The sequence below is a fragment of the Aphidius gifuensis genome, linkage group LG1, assembly GCF_014905175.1.
Source record: "Aphidius gifuensis isolate YNYX2018 linkage group LG1, ASM1490517v1, whole genome shotgun sequence".
NCBI lineage: Eukaryota > Metazoa > Arthropoda > Insecta > Hymenoptera > Braconidae > Aphidius > Aphidius gifuensis.
Genome location: NC_057788.1, coordinates 17,492,731 through 17,511,153, shown reverse-complemented (window position 1 = coordinate 17,511,153; position 18,423 = coordinate 17,492,731). Strand labels below are relative to the sequence as shown.

The following is an 18,423-nucleotide window of genomic DNA, read 5'->3' as shown; positions in this document are numbered from 1 at the left end:
AGCTTTACACAAGGTTAAAAATTCCAAGCTCGTATCAAGCCTGTATTTACAGTCATTGCACAAGACTTGCTAGTCCAGGCTTGTACTAAGCCTGTGTCAATCGGTAATTCCAAGCCTTAAACAAGGTTGAAATTTTCAAGATTGTGTCTAGCCTGTTTTTCCAGTCACTAGACAAGCCTTGTTAATCCAGGCTCGACACAAGACTGTCCCCTTGATTTTTCCCGCCCTCACACGAGCCTCGTAATACAGCCTTGTTTCAAGTTGGTGCCCATTGTTTCACCAAGCCCGACACGAGACTTGACTTATGCATATATTTAACCCAAAAAAAAAAAATTATAATAATTAGATATATAAATTTAATATCAATTTCAAATAAAAATTATCAGGCTTTGACTATTGTGTGAGGCATTCGCGAGGACTGTGTGTTTAGTCTCAATAGAATTTATTTATATAAAAAATTTTGACGACCACTTTTATCAATACCCCGATGGTCGACATGATAGTGCATTGGACTTCCACGTGAGAGGCCCCGGATCGATCCCGCGTCGCGTCCCTAGTTTTTCGTTTAATTATTATCGTTTAATAGAATTGACTGAATTAAAAAATAACAATGTTGAAATTATTAAATTAACAATAATAATAGATTAACCATAATAATTTATTTATATTTTTTTTTAAATTGTTTTTGGAAGCTTGAGTCAAGCCCGAGGCACAAGCCTTGGCACAAGGCTGGAATACGAGTCTTGTCACAAGGTTTGTCATCAAGCTTGTAACATAGGCACATTTCCAATCACTTAACAACCTTGGCACAAGCTTGTAGCACAAGCTAGGCACAAGCATGTGAGCCTTGTGCACAAGCTTGTGCCAGGCCTGGCACAATCGTTTACTCCTACCTGGGAATTATAGCAATATAATATTAATGATAATATTCATAACATAATATAAATATTAATAATATTAATAATAATATTAATGATAATATCAATAATATTAATAATAATAATTTTTAATTGAGTATACTCATTTATTATTTTTTATTCATTATTTTCATGAATGCCGCAAACCCATTAGCTGGACTAGTTTATATTAAAATACGTTGGTAAACGTATACACACACACACACACATTTATTTCAAACATATCACCTCCATGGTAGAAACATACAGGTAGGTCCATGCGCATACGTTTTTTTAAGCCAATAAAAAGTGCGGCCCCTACGTCGCCATATTGGCTAAATTGGCGCGATTTTATTTGAATCATAATTTGAAGTACATCTCAAAGATGGTCTCAATAAAAAATTGAAATAATAAAGACACATAAACAAATGATTAATTCTATTAAAAAAAAAAAAAAATAAAATTCATATTTAACTTTGTTACATATTTTTTTTAACTTTTTTTTCTTATTTCTTTTTTTTTTTATCTTCTATAATTTTCTCATTTAAAACTCTAAGTCAAATGTACGTACAAGTATGTACCAAACATTGTATTGCATTCAGTGCAATATTTATATTGTTTTTTTCATCCATACTTCTAGTTTGTTAACTAAATATGTAAAAATTCCTTTTATTTTTCCTATTTGTTTTTTGTGAAAAAGTAAAAATTTAACTTCTAATTGTTTTGACACATTTATAAATATGTATAATTATTAAACAATATTTTTTAAGTTTTTAATTATGGTTAATGTAAATTTTAAACATGTTCTGCATTAATTAATAACAGTATAATAATAATAGTATGACGGGCACACAAATTTACACACATACAAACAAGATGGCTAATAATAATAATATGACGGGCACACAGATTTCCACACATGTAGACAAGATGGCTACTTAGAGTTTTGCGCAGTAGAATTTATTTTCGTCCGAGGAATGGACATACCTGTATATTTCTACCATGATCACCTTTTCTCTCATTCATTCGTATTCACCCCTCACTCCCATAAACTATATGGGCAAATGCTTGGTTGTACGCTCGAGCAGGCGTGCAGCCCGAGCGTTCGTACATCACAAGCGTCACTCGGCCAACACACTTTTTTTTTCTACCTGGATAGCTATTCTCGACATAATTATCCCCTCAGTTATCCCCGGCGACAGGGATAACTATTTTGTGGAAATCCACCTTAATTTATGGCTTTATCTGTATCTTTTTCAATTGTTTCCATCAAACGACTATATCGCTATCAAGCGTTTCCATGTTATCCCATGTAGGTGGGATAATTATGTCGAGAATAGCTATCCTGAGGTTATTATTTTTTTGAATTAAAACTTGCAGTATTTTTGTCGGCCATTGAAATAGTTCCATCTAAATGGTCGGCCATTGTTTTTACTTTTTTTCGTATTCAGGACATCATGACCAATCGATTGGGGCTATTTCAAATCGTTATGGAATGAGGTAAGTTCACTTTCCTCATCCACCCACTTTGACTGTAGGCCACCCTCTGTCGTTCCGTCAAAACGGTTGGCCACTGAATCTGCTTATTGAACTCGTCAAAGCACGTCGAATAAACGTATTTCAAATCGGTATGGAATGAGGTAAGGAAAAGCACGATGGGCTTCCTAACTACAGTACACTCTTTTTATAAGATAGTCAATGGGTAAGAGGAGAGGAAATTTTTCGGTAAACCTATACTCCCACTCTCCGGCTTATTTCTCCTTCGTTCGTATAACGTCAAATTAATTCTCTCCTCTATTTATAAGCCACTGTGATTTATTAAAATTTGTGACTGATTGAAACTCTAAAAATTTATTAATATATAATAAATGAATAAAAACAAAACAAAATTATTAATAATTATAATAATAATAATATTTATAAAAAAATTTTTAGTAAAATGTTCATTTAAGTACATAATTTCTGATTTTTTAGGTTCAAAAAAGTCTTTGCTAAGACTGGCTTTTAAATGGAGAACGAAACTAAATTTTTACTCTCGGAAGTGAGTAGCATGGTGGGGGTGCGAGTTTTATGAATTTCGCCGAGACTGGCTTATAAAAAATTTCTTTCGAGAGAGCGTACTGTACTAATATTGAGCTGATGTAACTGGAATATTATTGACAATTAATTTTTTTCAATGTGATAAAAAACGAGTTTTTAAGTTATTAAAATTTAAAATTGTATTGAATGTAAGTAGTATTATCAATTATGATCTGTCAGTTTTTTTTACTACGTAAATTGACTCATTTTCAATTATTTCTTGAATTTATAATACATTTATTTTTTGATCCAGGAAATTAGGTATCAAAATAAGCCAGCACATAAGGATTAAAAACAACGTGTCAATTTGTTTTCAAAAAATGAATTGACGCATAGAAGGACGTCGGAGTTAACTTGATGAAACTTAGAAAAGATAAGAAGCCCTGTGGTCTAGTGGTCAAGGCGTTTGCCCGGAAAGCAAAAGACCCGGGTTCGATTCCCGGCGGGGGAACTTCGTTGTTTTTTCTAAGTTTCTGGTTTTTTTCATGACGCTTCGCGTCACCTACGTATTGGATTTGTCTACCGAAAATTAAAAAACGCTCTCATTTCTTAAGTAATTGTCAGAGACACTTTGTTTTAGAACCAAAAGAAGCGTATTTTCAATCTCTTTAATTTGTATATTTTCGATTTTTTCTCAAATAATTATTAAAGTTGCCAGAGCCAAAAATGTTAAAAACCTTTTTTTCTTTTTTTTTTAAAATACTAGCGCCTCTCGCCGGCCGCAAGCGGCCGCCTCAGTTGTTTCTATGCTATATGCTAAATTCTAATGACACGTCATCATGTGGTGTTATTAACAAAAAAAAAACAATGAAATTTTTAATTGGAGAAAAAATTAATTTATAAATAATATTTGACGATGCCTAATAGAATGCTTGAGCCCAGCCCGTGGATACGAAATCCATTAAGAGCCTTAAGGCTATCAAATAATTATTTGATTTGTACTAATTTTTAATAATGCCAATAATTATTTTATTTACACGTTATTGAAAGGTGGAGGACAGGTTAATTTTTTTTCAAATTGACTCGGAATCATAAAAAAGTTGCTAAATGATCAAAATTATTCTGTATTAATTTGTGCTATTAACATCGGAATTATTCGTTTGAAGAATAACGACAAAATGAAAAAAAAAAAAAGTTACTCCAAAAAATGTTTACACAATATACAGAGGCATGGTGCTTTAAATGATGAATCCTTTTTCTATTTATTTCCTATCTATTTCAAAAAAAAGAGCAATTCTGGTGGAAATATTTCTCTAGCATTACTCCGTTTTTGGTCCATTTTTTGAGAAATTACTCTGGCATGGGATCAATGCTAGATTTTTATCTCCTTCATTGATCTCATGCCGAAATAATTTTGCCGGTACTAATTTCATGCCGACGAAATTACTCCGGCATCAATCTCATGTCGAAGTAATGCAGGAGTAATATTTTCCACCAGGGAAAAGCTACAACTTGTATCAATAAAATAAAAAGTTACACCTCAATAACAATGACATAGATTGTAAATTAAAATTTTTTAGCTCACGTCTTTCTCATCAAAAATAATAAAAAATTATTTAAAATTTTAAAAATATTTTTTACTGACGGCACTATGCAACTGTTAATAAATAATTGTCGTTCAACAATTTTTTTTTCATCTATCGTCGAGTAAACTTTTTTTTTTTTAATATTATTAAAGTACGAATCCTGCTTTCATTGATTTAAATAAGCTCATGACTTTTTTTTCGAGAATAAAGAAAAAAATTATCTATCATTATTTATTATCCGAGGAACAATTTTTTTCTATTCTTTTCCATTGAAGGACAAATTCTGTTATTATTAATACAAATTAACCCATGACTTTTCCTTTAAGCGTAAAACAAATTATTTAATAACATTTACTTTTTGAGGCGCCATAGAATTGTTAATAAAAAATTACATGACACTCAAAATAATAGAATAATCCTTTTAAATAATTCCTTTTTTATCTTTGGAGAAAAAAACGTTGGCTGATAATAGCAGAAATCGTACTTCAGTGGAAAATGATATGAAAAATTGTTAATTAACGATTTCATGTCACCTCGAACAATATTGTTAACATTTATTTACAAATATTGTTGAATAATTTTTTTTTTTCTTCGTGAACAGAATATCGTGAGTTTATTCAAATCAATGAATGTAGGTTTCGTACTTCAATAATGATTGAATAAAAAAATCTGATTACTCCAAAATTTTAATTAACAATACTTTGTTATTGTTAATTATGTACAAATCTTGATTTCATTCTTACAGGTTCGCGTGCCCTATTTAAAAATGAATCTATCTTTTTTTTTTGTGTTTGGATGCAGTTTTTTCGTTATTTTTTTATTTATAACACATTAACTACTCTTCTATTTATAACAATTCAATTAAATATTGCTAAATCATTTGAAGGTTATCTGCATTAATATTCTTTGACAGATATAAAATGTTGTTATAATCACATATGTCAACACACACATACATATGTATATGCAATTAGCGCCACCTATATCAATTTATACGACATGCACGTGACCTTCTGATACCCCAATCAGATTCCAGTAAATTCAAAAATGAGGCGCTAAGTTTGAAAAATGAAGCGCCAAGTTCAAATTTGGATGCGCACGCAGAATGCGACGTCATGACATGACTGCTTTTTTTTCTTAAGGATTAAATAACTTTTTATCTGTAAGCGTGATCGATTTGCACCGACTAATTAAAAGTTTCCTTTTATTTTGATCTTTGAATCACCGCTATTTTAAAAACGATATCTTTAAAACTCACGGAGTTATTAGAATTCTAATAGAAAAATTTGATGTGGCTGTTTTTTTCCCGATTTACATTGGAACCCAACAAAATCATGTTTTGTGGAGATTCGACGCGCAGTGTTGGCAGCCCTGCTCACTCACACAGATGAACATATGTTTATGATAAAATTTCGTAGTGTTGTGACTAAACAATATGACATTTTATTTGAAAAAAAAAAAATTACACTAACTAATAATTGCACATAATCCGCTGGAGTATTGAAAATTTTAATTTTCGTTGTATATGATTATTTAACTTGAATTTTACAAAAATCGTTTCTGTTTTTTTTCGAAAAATGGCATGTACTTAAGTAATTTGCTTTTTTTGCCAAAAGTATTTTAAAAATAATGAAAAACTTTTGAAACATATAAATATTATATATGACATTGAAGCAATTTTCCAATGCCTGGAAAAAAGAAACCTGTCACCGAGTTTATACACAATTTAAGACGTTTAAAAAACATCGTATTAATTTTCATTGTGAGAAAAAGACCAGCTCAAGTGTTTTAGAAGAGACTGAAAATTTTAATATTGAAGATACGAATGATTTCTGTATGGAAATTGAATTATAGACAACAGAGAAAAAAATTTGTGAGCCATCTAGACTCGCGGGTTTATTATGTGTAAACATCTTCGGCATGATGCTGTAATTTAACAACATAATAATAAGTACACATTTAAACAAACTTCTTTCAATCATTTATAAAAAACTGTTTTTTATTTATTTTTTTTTATTTTTTTACAATTATTGATGTTCAGTAATTTTCAATAATCAATATTTTTAAAATTTCAATATATCGATTTTTTCTTTTTTTAATTTAATGACGACAATTGTTAAGACTCATCCAGTAAAAAAAAAAGTTTAAATAAAATTCTTTGATATATCGAATTGTTTCCGAGTGATCAATACTTTTCTGGTGATAAAAAATTTGGCTAGTAAAAATGTGTATGTAGGTATTCTGTTTTTAGCTATAATTAAAACTAAGTAAAAAATCTAGCTGAGTAAAAAATCTAGCTAAAGAAAAGATGTAGCTAAGGAAAAGATGTAGCTGAGGGAAAAATTGAGCTGGTAAAAACATATTTGGCTATAATTGAGACTAAGTATAAAATTCAATACATCGAAATTTATTAATCATTATTTGTTTTATTTATTTTTTATTTATTTTTATTTTATTTAATATCCCAGGGCTGGAGGCCATTATTGGGACCAGGGTAAAATTGCAGTAAGCAATTTAAATACAAAATACATAATATATTACAATTTCTCAAATTAAATCCTTAAATATTAGATATAAGTGTTACTCACAATAATCAATAATCATATTATAGTATATATTTCTGTTGATAATTCCTAAATGATGATGGCTTAAAAAGTTAAGAATAAATAACAATATAAGGAAACTACCCAAATCAAAGTCAAATCAAAATACCATATTTAAGACTGTCTAGACAATTTGACACAGTCTAGTATAAACCCAGGTGTAATGTGCTCACAAGACATAACTCTACTAAACAGTGACGTGTTACGACACGCCTTATTTGTAAGTTCGATCATATTTTGTAAGGGAGGAATAGTTGATGACACACATTGTCCAGTTGTAGAGTAGAATGGTGATACATTTCTTAGTTTAGTTGCCGATATTCGTAACCTAACATCAGAGAGTAGACCTGGACAATCAACAGCTCCGGTTAGCAATTTAATAAAAAAGATTATTGTTAATGTATCACGATGTACCGAGATGTTTGTCATATCAGCCAGCTGGATTAGTGTGTCATCATCACATCCTCTATCTAGAACCAATGCCTGTGTGCGATATAGCAAGTACTTTATGAATCTACGCTGAACTTTGTTCATTAACTGAAGTTGTTTTTTAGTTCTTAATGCATATGCCGCTGTAGAATAATCCAGCTTAGACTTTACGAATGCATTGTACAGTGCTTTTATTGTAGAGGGACTCTTGAATGATCTAGACAAACGAAAAACCAGGCCCAGAGAGGACATTGCCGATTTAACCACCTGCTCAACTTGTGAGTTAAACAAGAACTTATCATCAAACACAACACCAATCATTAATTATAAATCAAAAACTATTCAAGATACCGAAATTTTTATTTTGACTTTTTTTTTTACTCGACGAGTTTTTTATTATATTAGCCATTATTATATTTACAAAAAAATTAATAGCGAAATTCATGAATTATTATAAATCGAAAACTATTTAAGATATCGACATTTTTTTTTGCTTCACGATCTTTATTTATTGCCATTATCAAATTTTAGAATTAATCGTTACTTTAATAACTATTCGATATAAAACTCTATTTTTAACCACTTTGCGCATGAGTAGGAATTTTTTCTTCTTTTTTTCCGTAATCGTGAGACAATATCTAATCCGAAACTGATAAAGATGCCTGATCAGAAATGGATCAGAATTGGTGAGATTGTAAGATTAGAGCCAGGACATCTGATCGGAATGGGTCAAGATGCCCGATAAAAATATGACCAGGCGTCCTAATAAGGAACAGAACAGGATGCCTGATGACAATATGAGCGGTTATCATGAATCGGTTAATTAATTTATTATAACATTGATAACGATGAAACAGATTGAACGAAGAGATTCTATATACCTCACATAACTTAAGGAGGTTATAAAGCTAAAACTCTTTTCTTTTTAAATATAATAAGAATGTTCTGAAATTTTGTGCACAGTTAGATCTTTTTATTTTGAATACGACAGTATAATTATTATCTCATGTTGATCGGATGAATTTTTTGTAATTAATTATTGAAAACATTATTTAATATTGGCTCTTATGGAGATTTCAACCATTTTTTTCGGATAGAAAAAATGATGAAAAAGTCTTGAAAAAAATCACACATACACTGGAAACCAAGTTTTATTAATTGCGCGAAAAATTTTCATATGTTGATCGGTCAATTAATGAGTAATTAATTATTAACTTTACAAAAATTAGATGTGGCAACATATGGAAAGTTCAAACACACACACACACACATACGCAGTCCCATATATTGTAAACGGGGCGCAGGCGCTTTACACTTTATTTTTATACAGTATAGCCCGATCTCAGTTTTGTTTGTGATGTCAGAAGCGCCTCACAACACTCGCAATGAATTTGTGCATAACTTCCTTAAGGCAGTATGTCAAAATATTGAAAAAAAATTGCCTCTCACAGATTTTGATCGAAGAAGGCTTATTTTTTAAGTGAAATAAAGATTTATTTTATCAAATTTTTTTTGTAATTTTCTACCACGATTTGACCGACATTTATTCAATAGTTAAAAAAAATGTGTAAATCGTGATACACCGCAAAAAAAAAAAAAAACAGTTGGATGTACTGAGAGTGCGGTTGTGTGAGTGTATGATATAGCTGCTGCGGCAGTATATGTGTGTATCAATGTGGGATTTATTACTGGCGTTTTTAAACCTACGTGCCACAACATGGCAGATCAGGAGATCACTATTCGGTGTTGCCAAGCATACAGTAGAATATAGTAGAAGTAATATATACTGCTCGATTAGATGATTTTTTCATACTTTACGCAATTATTAATTATAAAAAAACTAAGCTCCAAACCTCTTTAATTTTCTTTCCATACGTTTGGTTTTGTCTCATTTTATAACCCAATAGTTTTTTTTTTCACGATGTCATTTTGTCGATTAAAGATATCGGTATTTTAATGGACTTTTTTTTAACAAAAACCGTATTCTCCATAAGAGCCCATGTTAAAAGTTGTCAACTTTGAAAATTAATAAAAAAAAAAACGAGCTTCCAAACAATTACCAAAAAATTACATAAAATGTATCAGTATTTCAAGAATCTACTGTAAAAATTTCAAAGCATTCTCATTTTTAGTGACTGGCCGAGGTAATCCCTTAAATACTCTACCAAGGCGGGATGCGATCTCGGTATATTAGATTACAACTGCAGGCTTTAACACGCTCGGCCACACGGTCTATCGATGATGGGTCGTGATTTTTCGCTTTCATAAATTACATCAGCTAAAAAAAAACTCAAATTAGAATTTGGGACGTGAATTTAAAAAAAAATAAAATATAACAATTTGTTAAATTGTCAGTTGTGATTTTTCTTTTAAACTATCGGGAGACCCTATTTTTGCGACTAATTTTGAAAATTTATTTTTCTTGATAATATTCTGGTCAGGATCGAATCAGGAATCTCTATTCAGGATATGGAAAGGTTTCCTGCTCTTATCCTGAATACAGAAAACTTATTTAAAGTTAATTATCTCGAGTTATTTATCTCGATAGTATTCTGGTCAAATCCAGATCAAGCTTCACTATTCAGATTGCGTTAAGGTTTCCTGTTTCTTTTCTGAACAGAAAAACTAAATAAAGAAAGTTAATTTATTTGATAAATTCATCCTGATTGTATTCTGGTCAGAATCTAATCAGGGAACCTTATTTAAAATATATTAAGGTTTCCTATTTCTTATCTGAACGATATTGAACAAGTTTATTTGACTTAAGAAAATCTCCAGGTATCCTGACCAGGCTCAGCCCAGGAATGAGTCAGGTTTCCAGAACAAGGAGTCCTGTTCCGTTTCTGATCAGGTTCAGAGGTCAAATAGGGCATCCTGAATATTTTTTTATTCAGGTAAGGTTTGACTATCTCTAAAGTGACGAGCTTGCAGAGAGTCTTTATATCTGTACTCTTGCAGATATGATAGAGATGAATGAAAGGTTTTCCGAAATCTATCACTGGTGGCACTCACAGGGATGATGTTCAAAAAATCTCTCATTTAAAAATAAAAGAATGTTTCATTCAGCGATTTCCACATATTGCCATGCGTGATTAGTTCTACCTACTAAAACATTCTGGCTGATCATTTCGATCAACAAGGTAATCGAAAATTATTTATTGTGAAGAATAACCTGCGAATAAATTATTTTATTGTCTCGAAAATGGATTTAATTTTAATTTTACTGACATTTTTAGATATTAGTTTCTTATTTTTCCAAATTCAAACTTACATCGACGCTTTCGATCTTCATTGTTGGCACTTGGCCTGATACAGGTGGTGGGGGTGGTGGTGGCGGTGGTACTGGACCTGAAGCAAAACAAAAATCTGTAAGAAACGAGTGAATTACATATATTTCGTAAGTAAATCGTACGATTCTTAATAAATAATGATAACCCAATCATAATGAGAAGAAAAAATTTCATACCTGAAGCAACAGAACTGTCTAGAATCCTGAAAAAAAAAATTGAAGAAATTAAAAATTAGCTTCTTTATAAAAATAAAATTGCTAGAATTTTTTCTGTCTCCGTGAGAAATTTCATATTGTTATTTTAAAATTACCTTATAATAAAAATATCAGTCAACTTTTTTAAATAATCGCAAATTTCCGATTTTAATCGATAGCATAGATAAAAAATTATAAATTATCAATCTAATATCATGAAATGTATTTCGACAAACATGCAAGCTTATCATTTTCCCGATGAATAATCATCAAGTATCAGAAATTTTTGAATTATTCAGTTCAATTTAATTTTTGAAGTATTTAAATAACACTGAAATATTAAAATTCCTAAACCACATTCAATACAAGGCCGTCCAGTCATAATGATACTTATTAATCATATGATCATGAGAAATAAAACCCAAGACTGTCACCTTGAATCATCAACAAGTGTAAAAAATATTCTATAGAATATTATTTAAAAACACGATTATTATTCGCAACGAGTTGGTCTCATTTTCTTAGCTGGAAATCTTTCATACACCATTTAAGGTAACCACCTAACCATTAAGATCATCAACAAGGTCAACATATACGTTTACGATAATTTTGGTATGTCACCACGGTGTAAAGATGAAAAAAAAACTTGTGTTTGTTTTATTTTTACATTTTTGTCATCATTTTTTTTTTTTTAACTTTCATAATTTTTATTTTTAAATAAAATAATTATACGAAAATAAAAAGAAAAGTTGTTATTATTCTCATGGAGTTGTCTTTGAAATAACACCAGACAGCATTGCTAACTAAATATTTTCAACAGCATCAAAAAATTCATTTAGGGAGATACGCGAAGCAAAACTAATTTTAGCAACTGCTGACCCGCACCTCGTAGCACAACTGTATGCTTCTGATTATTTTATTTTTAGATATTGAGTCGTCTCAAATCCATTGCCAGTATTCCTTGACTCTGAACAATCTAAAAAACTAAGTTAATATCTATCATTAACTTAATCTAGGAGTGGAATTTTTTGTTGTATAGTATTCTAGTTGAAGTTGATATTTCGAGCTGATCGATAACTGATAGATTTCATATTCACGACGATGGAAAATAAAAATTCGTACAAAATTTTATATTTTAAAAGTATAAAAATAAAAAAAAAAGGTTTGTTTTTTTAATCTGTATTTTACTTGGATAGGTAACCGTTCAAAAATAGATATGTGAATTCTTCACAGTCTAATGAAGTACAATACGACACGTGGCACTGAATATATTTTGATGAAGATAAAATACCTCAAATATAACATAAGAGGTAAATTCAAAGGTCAGTGACATTCACTGCTTATTCGAAATCTGAGAAAAAATTGTCTTTTTGCGTTGAACAAATTTTCAAATATGTATTATGGTTATGCTTTCATTTTTTTCATCAAGCTAAAAGTACTTGAACCCTGAGTAAATAATTTCACTATTACACCACTCATTGTTTTTTTTAAAAATAGTTATTTATGAAAAATAAAAAAATTGAAAACGGTCTTTTGTATGTCGAAGAAAATAATGTGATTTAAAGATTAAATACAAAAGGTTTGTTAAGTTAATTAATTTAAACTTACCCGGCAAATGTTGCAGAGCTCATGATGGTATTCTACACAGTATGATTATCATTAACTTGAACAAGTGTTCTAAAAATGTTTGAATCAACTATTTTATTTTATGTTTGTGTTTAGTCTTGATGAAATGTTAGATGAACGGAATGACAACACCACTTGAGCGTGTCCGTCGCAACTGCGGACGACTTGCCGGCAACTCAATAAAACCACGATGAACACAAGCTAAATGAAATTAGGTAGGCATAGGTAGAATGTGTGGATGAAATGCGCACATTTCATTTTCTTTAGACCTTCCTATATCTATTGTACAATTGTTGCCGATTTAAAAAAAATTTACTCCATCATGAATTCATGATGGATTTGATCCTGAATTAAGAGAACAAATCTGACTTGATGAATTATCGATTTATTTATTTAAAATACTAGAAAACGAATATTTTAAAATTATTTAAAATAAAATATCCAGTTAAAGTGGAATTATGTAAATAAAGAAAATAAAATAAAAAATAAAATCTATTATAACTTCATACTATTAATATTTTATTCATAGGGAGAAAAACGGTTATACTGATTGTAGAATCGTCATCTATTTATTTTAGGAGTACACAGGATTTTATCAAGAGCAAATTATTATTTTCTCACAGACAGTAGCGAATAGTACAAAATTTTGTTGACAGCTTATTAATTAAACATCGAAAACTTAATTTGTTTTCTGGATAAAGACTACCCTGATGGACCTATACGTGTGGATGAATTTTGGATGACATTTTTGGATAAGTGTGGATATTCACCTGATATCCAGATAATATCCAGATTTGATCAAATAATTTTTTTCTTATCCAGGATATATCCAGGTTCTATCTTAAAGATATACAGAAGATCTCCACCAGATATCCAGGTTCTATCCTAAAGATATCCAGAAGATCTTCACCCGATATCTCGGGGATATCTTATGGATATATCTGTATCGAAGATGTATCCATTGGGTATCCAGGTTATATGTACACTCAAAAAAATTTCTGGCGAATGCCACTGTAAAAAGTTTAATCACAGGAGTATGGCTGCAGTCACTATACGTATTGGGAAACGCACTGTGGGCGTGGCCAATCGCTGTAAGCAGTTGGCAAAAAAAGAAACTAATGACATTCAGTCAAGTATATCCCATTAGCATAGAATTTTATTGTTTATTAAAAAAATGTTATTAACTATTGAATATATACTGTCATGGGCACGAAAAACGAATTCCTCACGAAATTTCCTTAAAGAAAATTACTTATAATTAAGAAAAAAAATGTTTCAACAAAATCAAACGAAATGAATATCATCGGAACTCAAATCAAGAATCACGGATATTACTTTGATAAAAAAATTCATCGGTTGTAATCAAATTGTGATGCAGGTGTAATAGCCTTTCATTGAAAATTCCATTACTTTAAAGGAGAATTTATTTGAAACATTTCAATGAAATTGATATATAATGAAAAACCATTTAGTTTATACTGAAGGTGTCCAAAAAATTAATCATAATTCGTCAAACTTTCGATAATGAAAAAAAGGTTTGAAATAAGCTACACAATGTAGTACACAATGTAGTACACATATTCTTGAATGGAGATAATTTCTTAAACAACGAAAAATAATCTTACAAAAACACGCAGAATCTTTTCCATTCTGTGTCATGCGTAAAAAACTAAGGAGAGATAACTTGCTTCAAATGCCAAAATATAAATTGAACACAATATATCTTGGATTAAATTAAACATGATTATATTCATATTTAATGATAAAAGTTTTGAAATGCAAGATGTAGACTGTAGAGTTTTAAGTTTCAGAAAAAAACACATTAAATAAAATTTTCAAACGACTGTTAAATATCAACATGTTTTAATAATCTACAGTGGTATCTCAAATCAAGAAATTATTTGTTCCGAAACTTCTTATTATTATTATTTATTTTACCGATCGATAAAAAACGGATCTTTTACGGGAACAAAACAAAGTCTCTGCGAATAAAATTAACTCTTTAATCAAGTCAAGCCTGTAAATATTCAAATCTTTATGTTTTTAAATTAAAGGTCAACTATTCTATTTTAGAAATGGCAGTAATATTCTTGTGAAAAAAAAAATATTTCCTTTAACTCATAATTTTGTTCAGACAGAGAAATTTGATATCGTTTTGGTCACAAAATTTCTTCATTTGAGATTTTTTTCTTAAATTAAACGTTTTCAAAAATGCTTGTTAAAAGTTAATTGTCGTAATTTAAAGAACTTTTATTATAACAAATAAAAATTTCTTGAATTGAGAAAAAAATGGATACAATTCAAACAAAACTCTATCTTGGTAATTTATTATAGTTTCCTTTTGATCTAAAGATGTTGTTTTTCAAGAATAAAATCAGAATGTAAAGGAACCAAAGATATTTTTATTAAACTGATTTACTTGTAAGGGATAGCTAATTACATCCAAAGCCGAGAACAAAATTTCTCGATAGGACAAGCTTTTTGGTACATGTTTTTGTATTGCATTTTGGAATACACACTCAACCTTTCTATCAAAACACTTTTGTTTAAGTTCAGTAAGTTTTCTCCAATCAACAAAATACAGTCTCAACATAAACTGGGAATGTAAATTCCGGACTGTCACTTTTCACTTTTTTAGTGAATTTAAACTATTCATATTTTTAAGGACGGAAATCTTTCTTCAAAAATACACATCTTTCTTTCACAGATGTTTTTTTTCAGAATAGTATACTGAATGTTGTTTCGGTCGACAAGTTTCTTCATTTGAGATTTTTTTCTTTAATTGAACGTTACCAAAAATTTTAGTTAAAAGTAAATTGACGTGATTTAAATCACTTTCGTTATAAGAAATAAAAAGTTCTTGAATTAAGAAAAAAATAGATACACTTGAGAAATAACTGCATATTAAGAATCTAGTATTGTTTCCTTTTGATATGAAAATTTTATCTTTCAAATATAAAATTAAAATGTAAAGGGACCAAGATTGACGAATTGTTTGTTTAGAATAAAATACTGAATGTTGTTTTGGTTAAAAAATTTCTTCATTTGAGATTTTTTTATTAAACAAAACTAATTCCATGCAAACCTGAGCTCGGAATTTGTCGATTGAGGAAGCTTTCTAATATATGTTTTTGTATGAAATTTCAAAATAAACACGTCATCGTTCGACAGGAGCACTCTTGTTTGATTATATAAAATTTTCTTCATTGAAGAAAATTTAGTTTCAACATGAAACATATAAGTAAATTTTAGACTGTCGAATTTTTTAATTGCAATTAGGATATTCTAATTTAAATCGTGGAAATCTCGCTAAAAAAGGATAGACTAATCTTTTACGCAACTTTATCTTACGATAAAAAAATAAATGTTGTTGTAAAGGAAAAGATGTAGCTAAGAAAAAGATGTAGCTAAGGAAAAGATGTAACTAAGGAAAAGATGTAGCTAAAGAATTAAGGTTGCCAAAAAATTATGTTTTAAGGAGATAATGTTGCTGGAAATATAATTTTTTGGCAACCTTAATTCCTTAGCTACTGCTTTTCCTTGGACATTTTTATTTATTTTATAAATAAAATACATGTAAATTCATTTTTTAAAAATACAAATGTCCAGGGAAAAGCAGTAGCTAAGGAAAAGATGTAGCTAAGGAAGTAAGGTTGCCAAAGAATTATATTTTAAGCAATATTATTTTCTTGAAACATAATTCTTTGGCAACCTTAATTCCTTAGCTACATCTTTTCCTTAGCTACTGCTTTTTCTTGGACATTTTTGTTTATTTTATAAATAAAATACATGTAAATTTATTTTTTAAAAATACATGTAAATTTATTTTTTAAAAATACAAATGTCCAAGGAAAACCAGTAGCTAAGGAATTAAGGTTGCCAAAGAATTATGTTTCAAGGAAATAGTATTGCTTAAAAAATAGTTGTTTGGCAACCTCAATTCCTTAGCTACATTTTTTCCTTAGCTACTTTTCTTTCTTTGACATTTCCATTCATTAAATAAATAATATCCATATAATTTTATTTTTAAATAATAAAATGTCCAAGGAAAAGCAGTTGCTAAGGAATTGAGGTTGCCAAAGAATTATGTTTTAAGGAGATAATGTTGCTGAAAATATAATTTTCTGGCAACCTCAATTCCTTAGCAACATTCTTTCCTTAGCTACTGCTTTTCCTTGGACATTTCTATTATTCAAAAAAAAAATTACATGTATATTATTTTCCGTTATACTAATTTTTTCTTCATTTGAGATTTTAATATTTTCCACAAAATTTCATTGCTATCGTTGGAATATCTATCATTTATTAGTAAACATTTAAGTCAGACAACATAATATTTTTAAATTATTACTTATTAGGTTCCAGTAAAATATATTTTTTCTTAAATTGAGAAAATTTCGATCTTAATCAAATGACATGAATTTCAAATAAATTAAAATTTATATCACCTACACACAGCATTCTCTTCGATTATATCGACATTTCCTTGAAACAAGTAGTTTTATGGTTTACTTTAATTTTCTTGAATCAAGATTTTTTTGTTTTTGGTACAATCTTGGAAAATATTCTATCAGTTTCTTGCTTCTGAAGAGAACTCATTTTCTTTAATTGAGATAATGACGACTTTCCTCAAGTTATTTTCTATGTAATATATATATGAAATTATAAAATTTTACAATGGCCCATAGCTGAGCTGCGCCATCTATCGGTTTCATGATATTTTCATATGGGCCATAGCAAAATATCGTGTGGGCGTGGCTATTTTTTTTTTTGTGTACCATAGTAATTTTTGTTATGGTCAAACGCAAAATTTATTCCATTTATTGAAAATATTATAAAAAATTTTTTTTTTATTGTCAATATCTATAATTTATTTATTTGTTTTTTTTTTATTTCTTTTTATTTTATTTTATTTTATTTCGTTTATTAACCTAAACCAGGGTTTGAACCCCAAACCTTCCGAACAGGGAGGCTATTCTCGAATTCATACGAGTCGACTCGTTCACACGGATCGAGGTCCGTGGACGGATCTTGCCTTGAGTAGAGATGTGAGATCCGTTCACGGACTTCGGTCCGTGTGAACGAGTCGACTCGTATGAATTCGAGAATAGCCCCCCAGAATTCCTACGCGTTATCCGCTGCGCCACAACAACATTTACAAAAGCTAACATTTGTTTGTTTTTCATTAACAACTTGAACATAAGCAAAGACACGCCTGCGCAGTCGGCTAAAAAGTGGGGGTGGTTGACATTTCTGAGTCTGTCATTGCTTTTGCTATGGCCCATTGTAATTTTAACCATGTTGCTTTGTATATATCAGTGACACCTATAGGATTTCTGAGAGAATTAAATTTTTACTATGGCACATTGTAAATTTTCAGAGGATCATTTTAATTTTGTCCACAGCAACAACGTAAAATTTTATGAATAACAAAGCAAAAAAAAAAATAAATATATTTTGCTATGGTACAATGTAATTTTTAGGCTAGATTATTTTAACTTATAAATTTGGCCTCGGTAAAAATTTCTTAATGCGTTGTAATTTTTTTTCTGAACATAGCAAAAAAAAAAACATTATATAAATTGCTATGGTACATTTCAATTTTTCAAAGCAAAAATTGTTTTCTTTTGTTAACATGATAGTAAATATTTTAATAGTCAGAAGATAGACCCTCAATGATATGGCGCCATAGCAAAATTTGCTGAAAATTTTTCTCCGTAAAATTTTTCTTACATACTATTCATCTACTTTTTGATTCATTATCAATCAAAAAGATTTCA

General features: G+C 29.7%; 1 protein-coding gene across 6 annotated transcripts in view; it reads right to left on the bottom strand.

The window, feature by feature from the left end:
* The window catches only part of LOC122849681, a 96,107-nt gene extending 83,269 nt beyond the window's left edge, over window positions 1–12,838 (bottom strand). For 3 of the 6 annotated variants that reach the window (XM_044148455.1, XM_044148480.1, XM_044148496.1), the window contains exons 1-3: window positions 12,626–12,833; window positions 11,000–11,025; window positions 10,805–10,899 (exon numbers count right to left, since the gene is read on the bottom strand). In XM_044148455.1, coding sequence (XP_044004390.1) covers window positions 10,805–10,899; window positions 11,000–11,025; window positions 12,626–12,648 — 144 coding nt within the window. In that variant the 5' untranslated portion in view covers window positions 12,649–12,833. Of the gene's footprint in view, window positions 1–10,804; window positions 10,900–10,999; window positions 11,026–12,625 lie in introns of all 6 variants that reach the window. The other 3 variants (XM_044148463.1, XM_044148487.1, XM_044148471.1) reach the window with 2 other exon arrangements.
* Window positions 12,839–18,423: the final 5,585 nt, after the last annotated feature.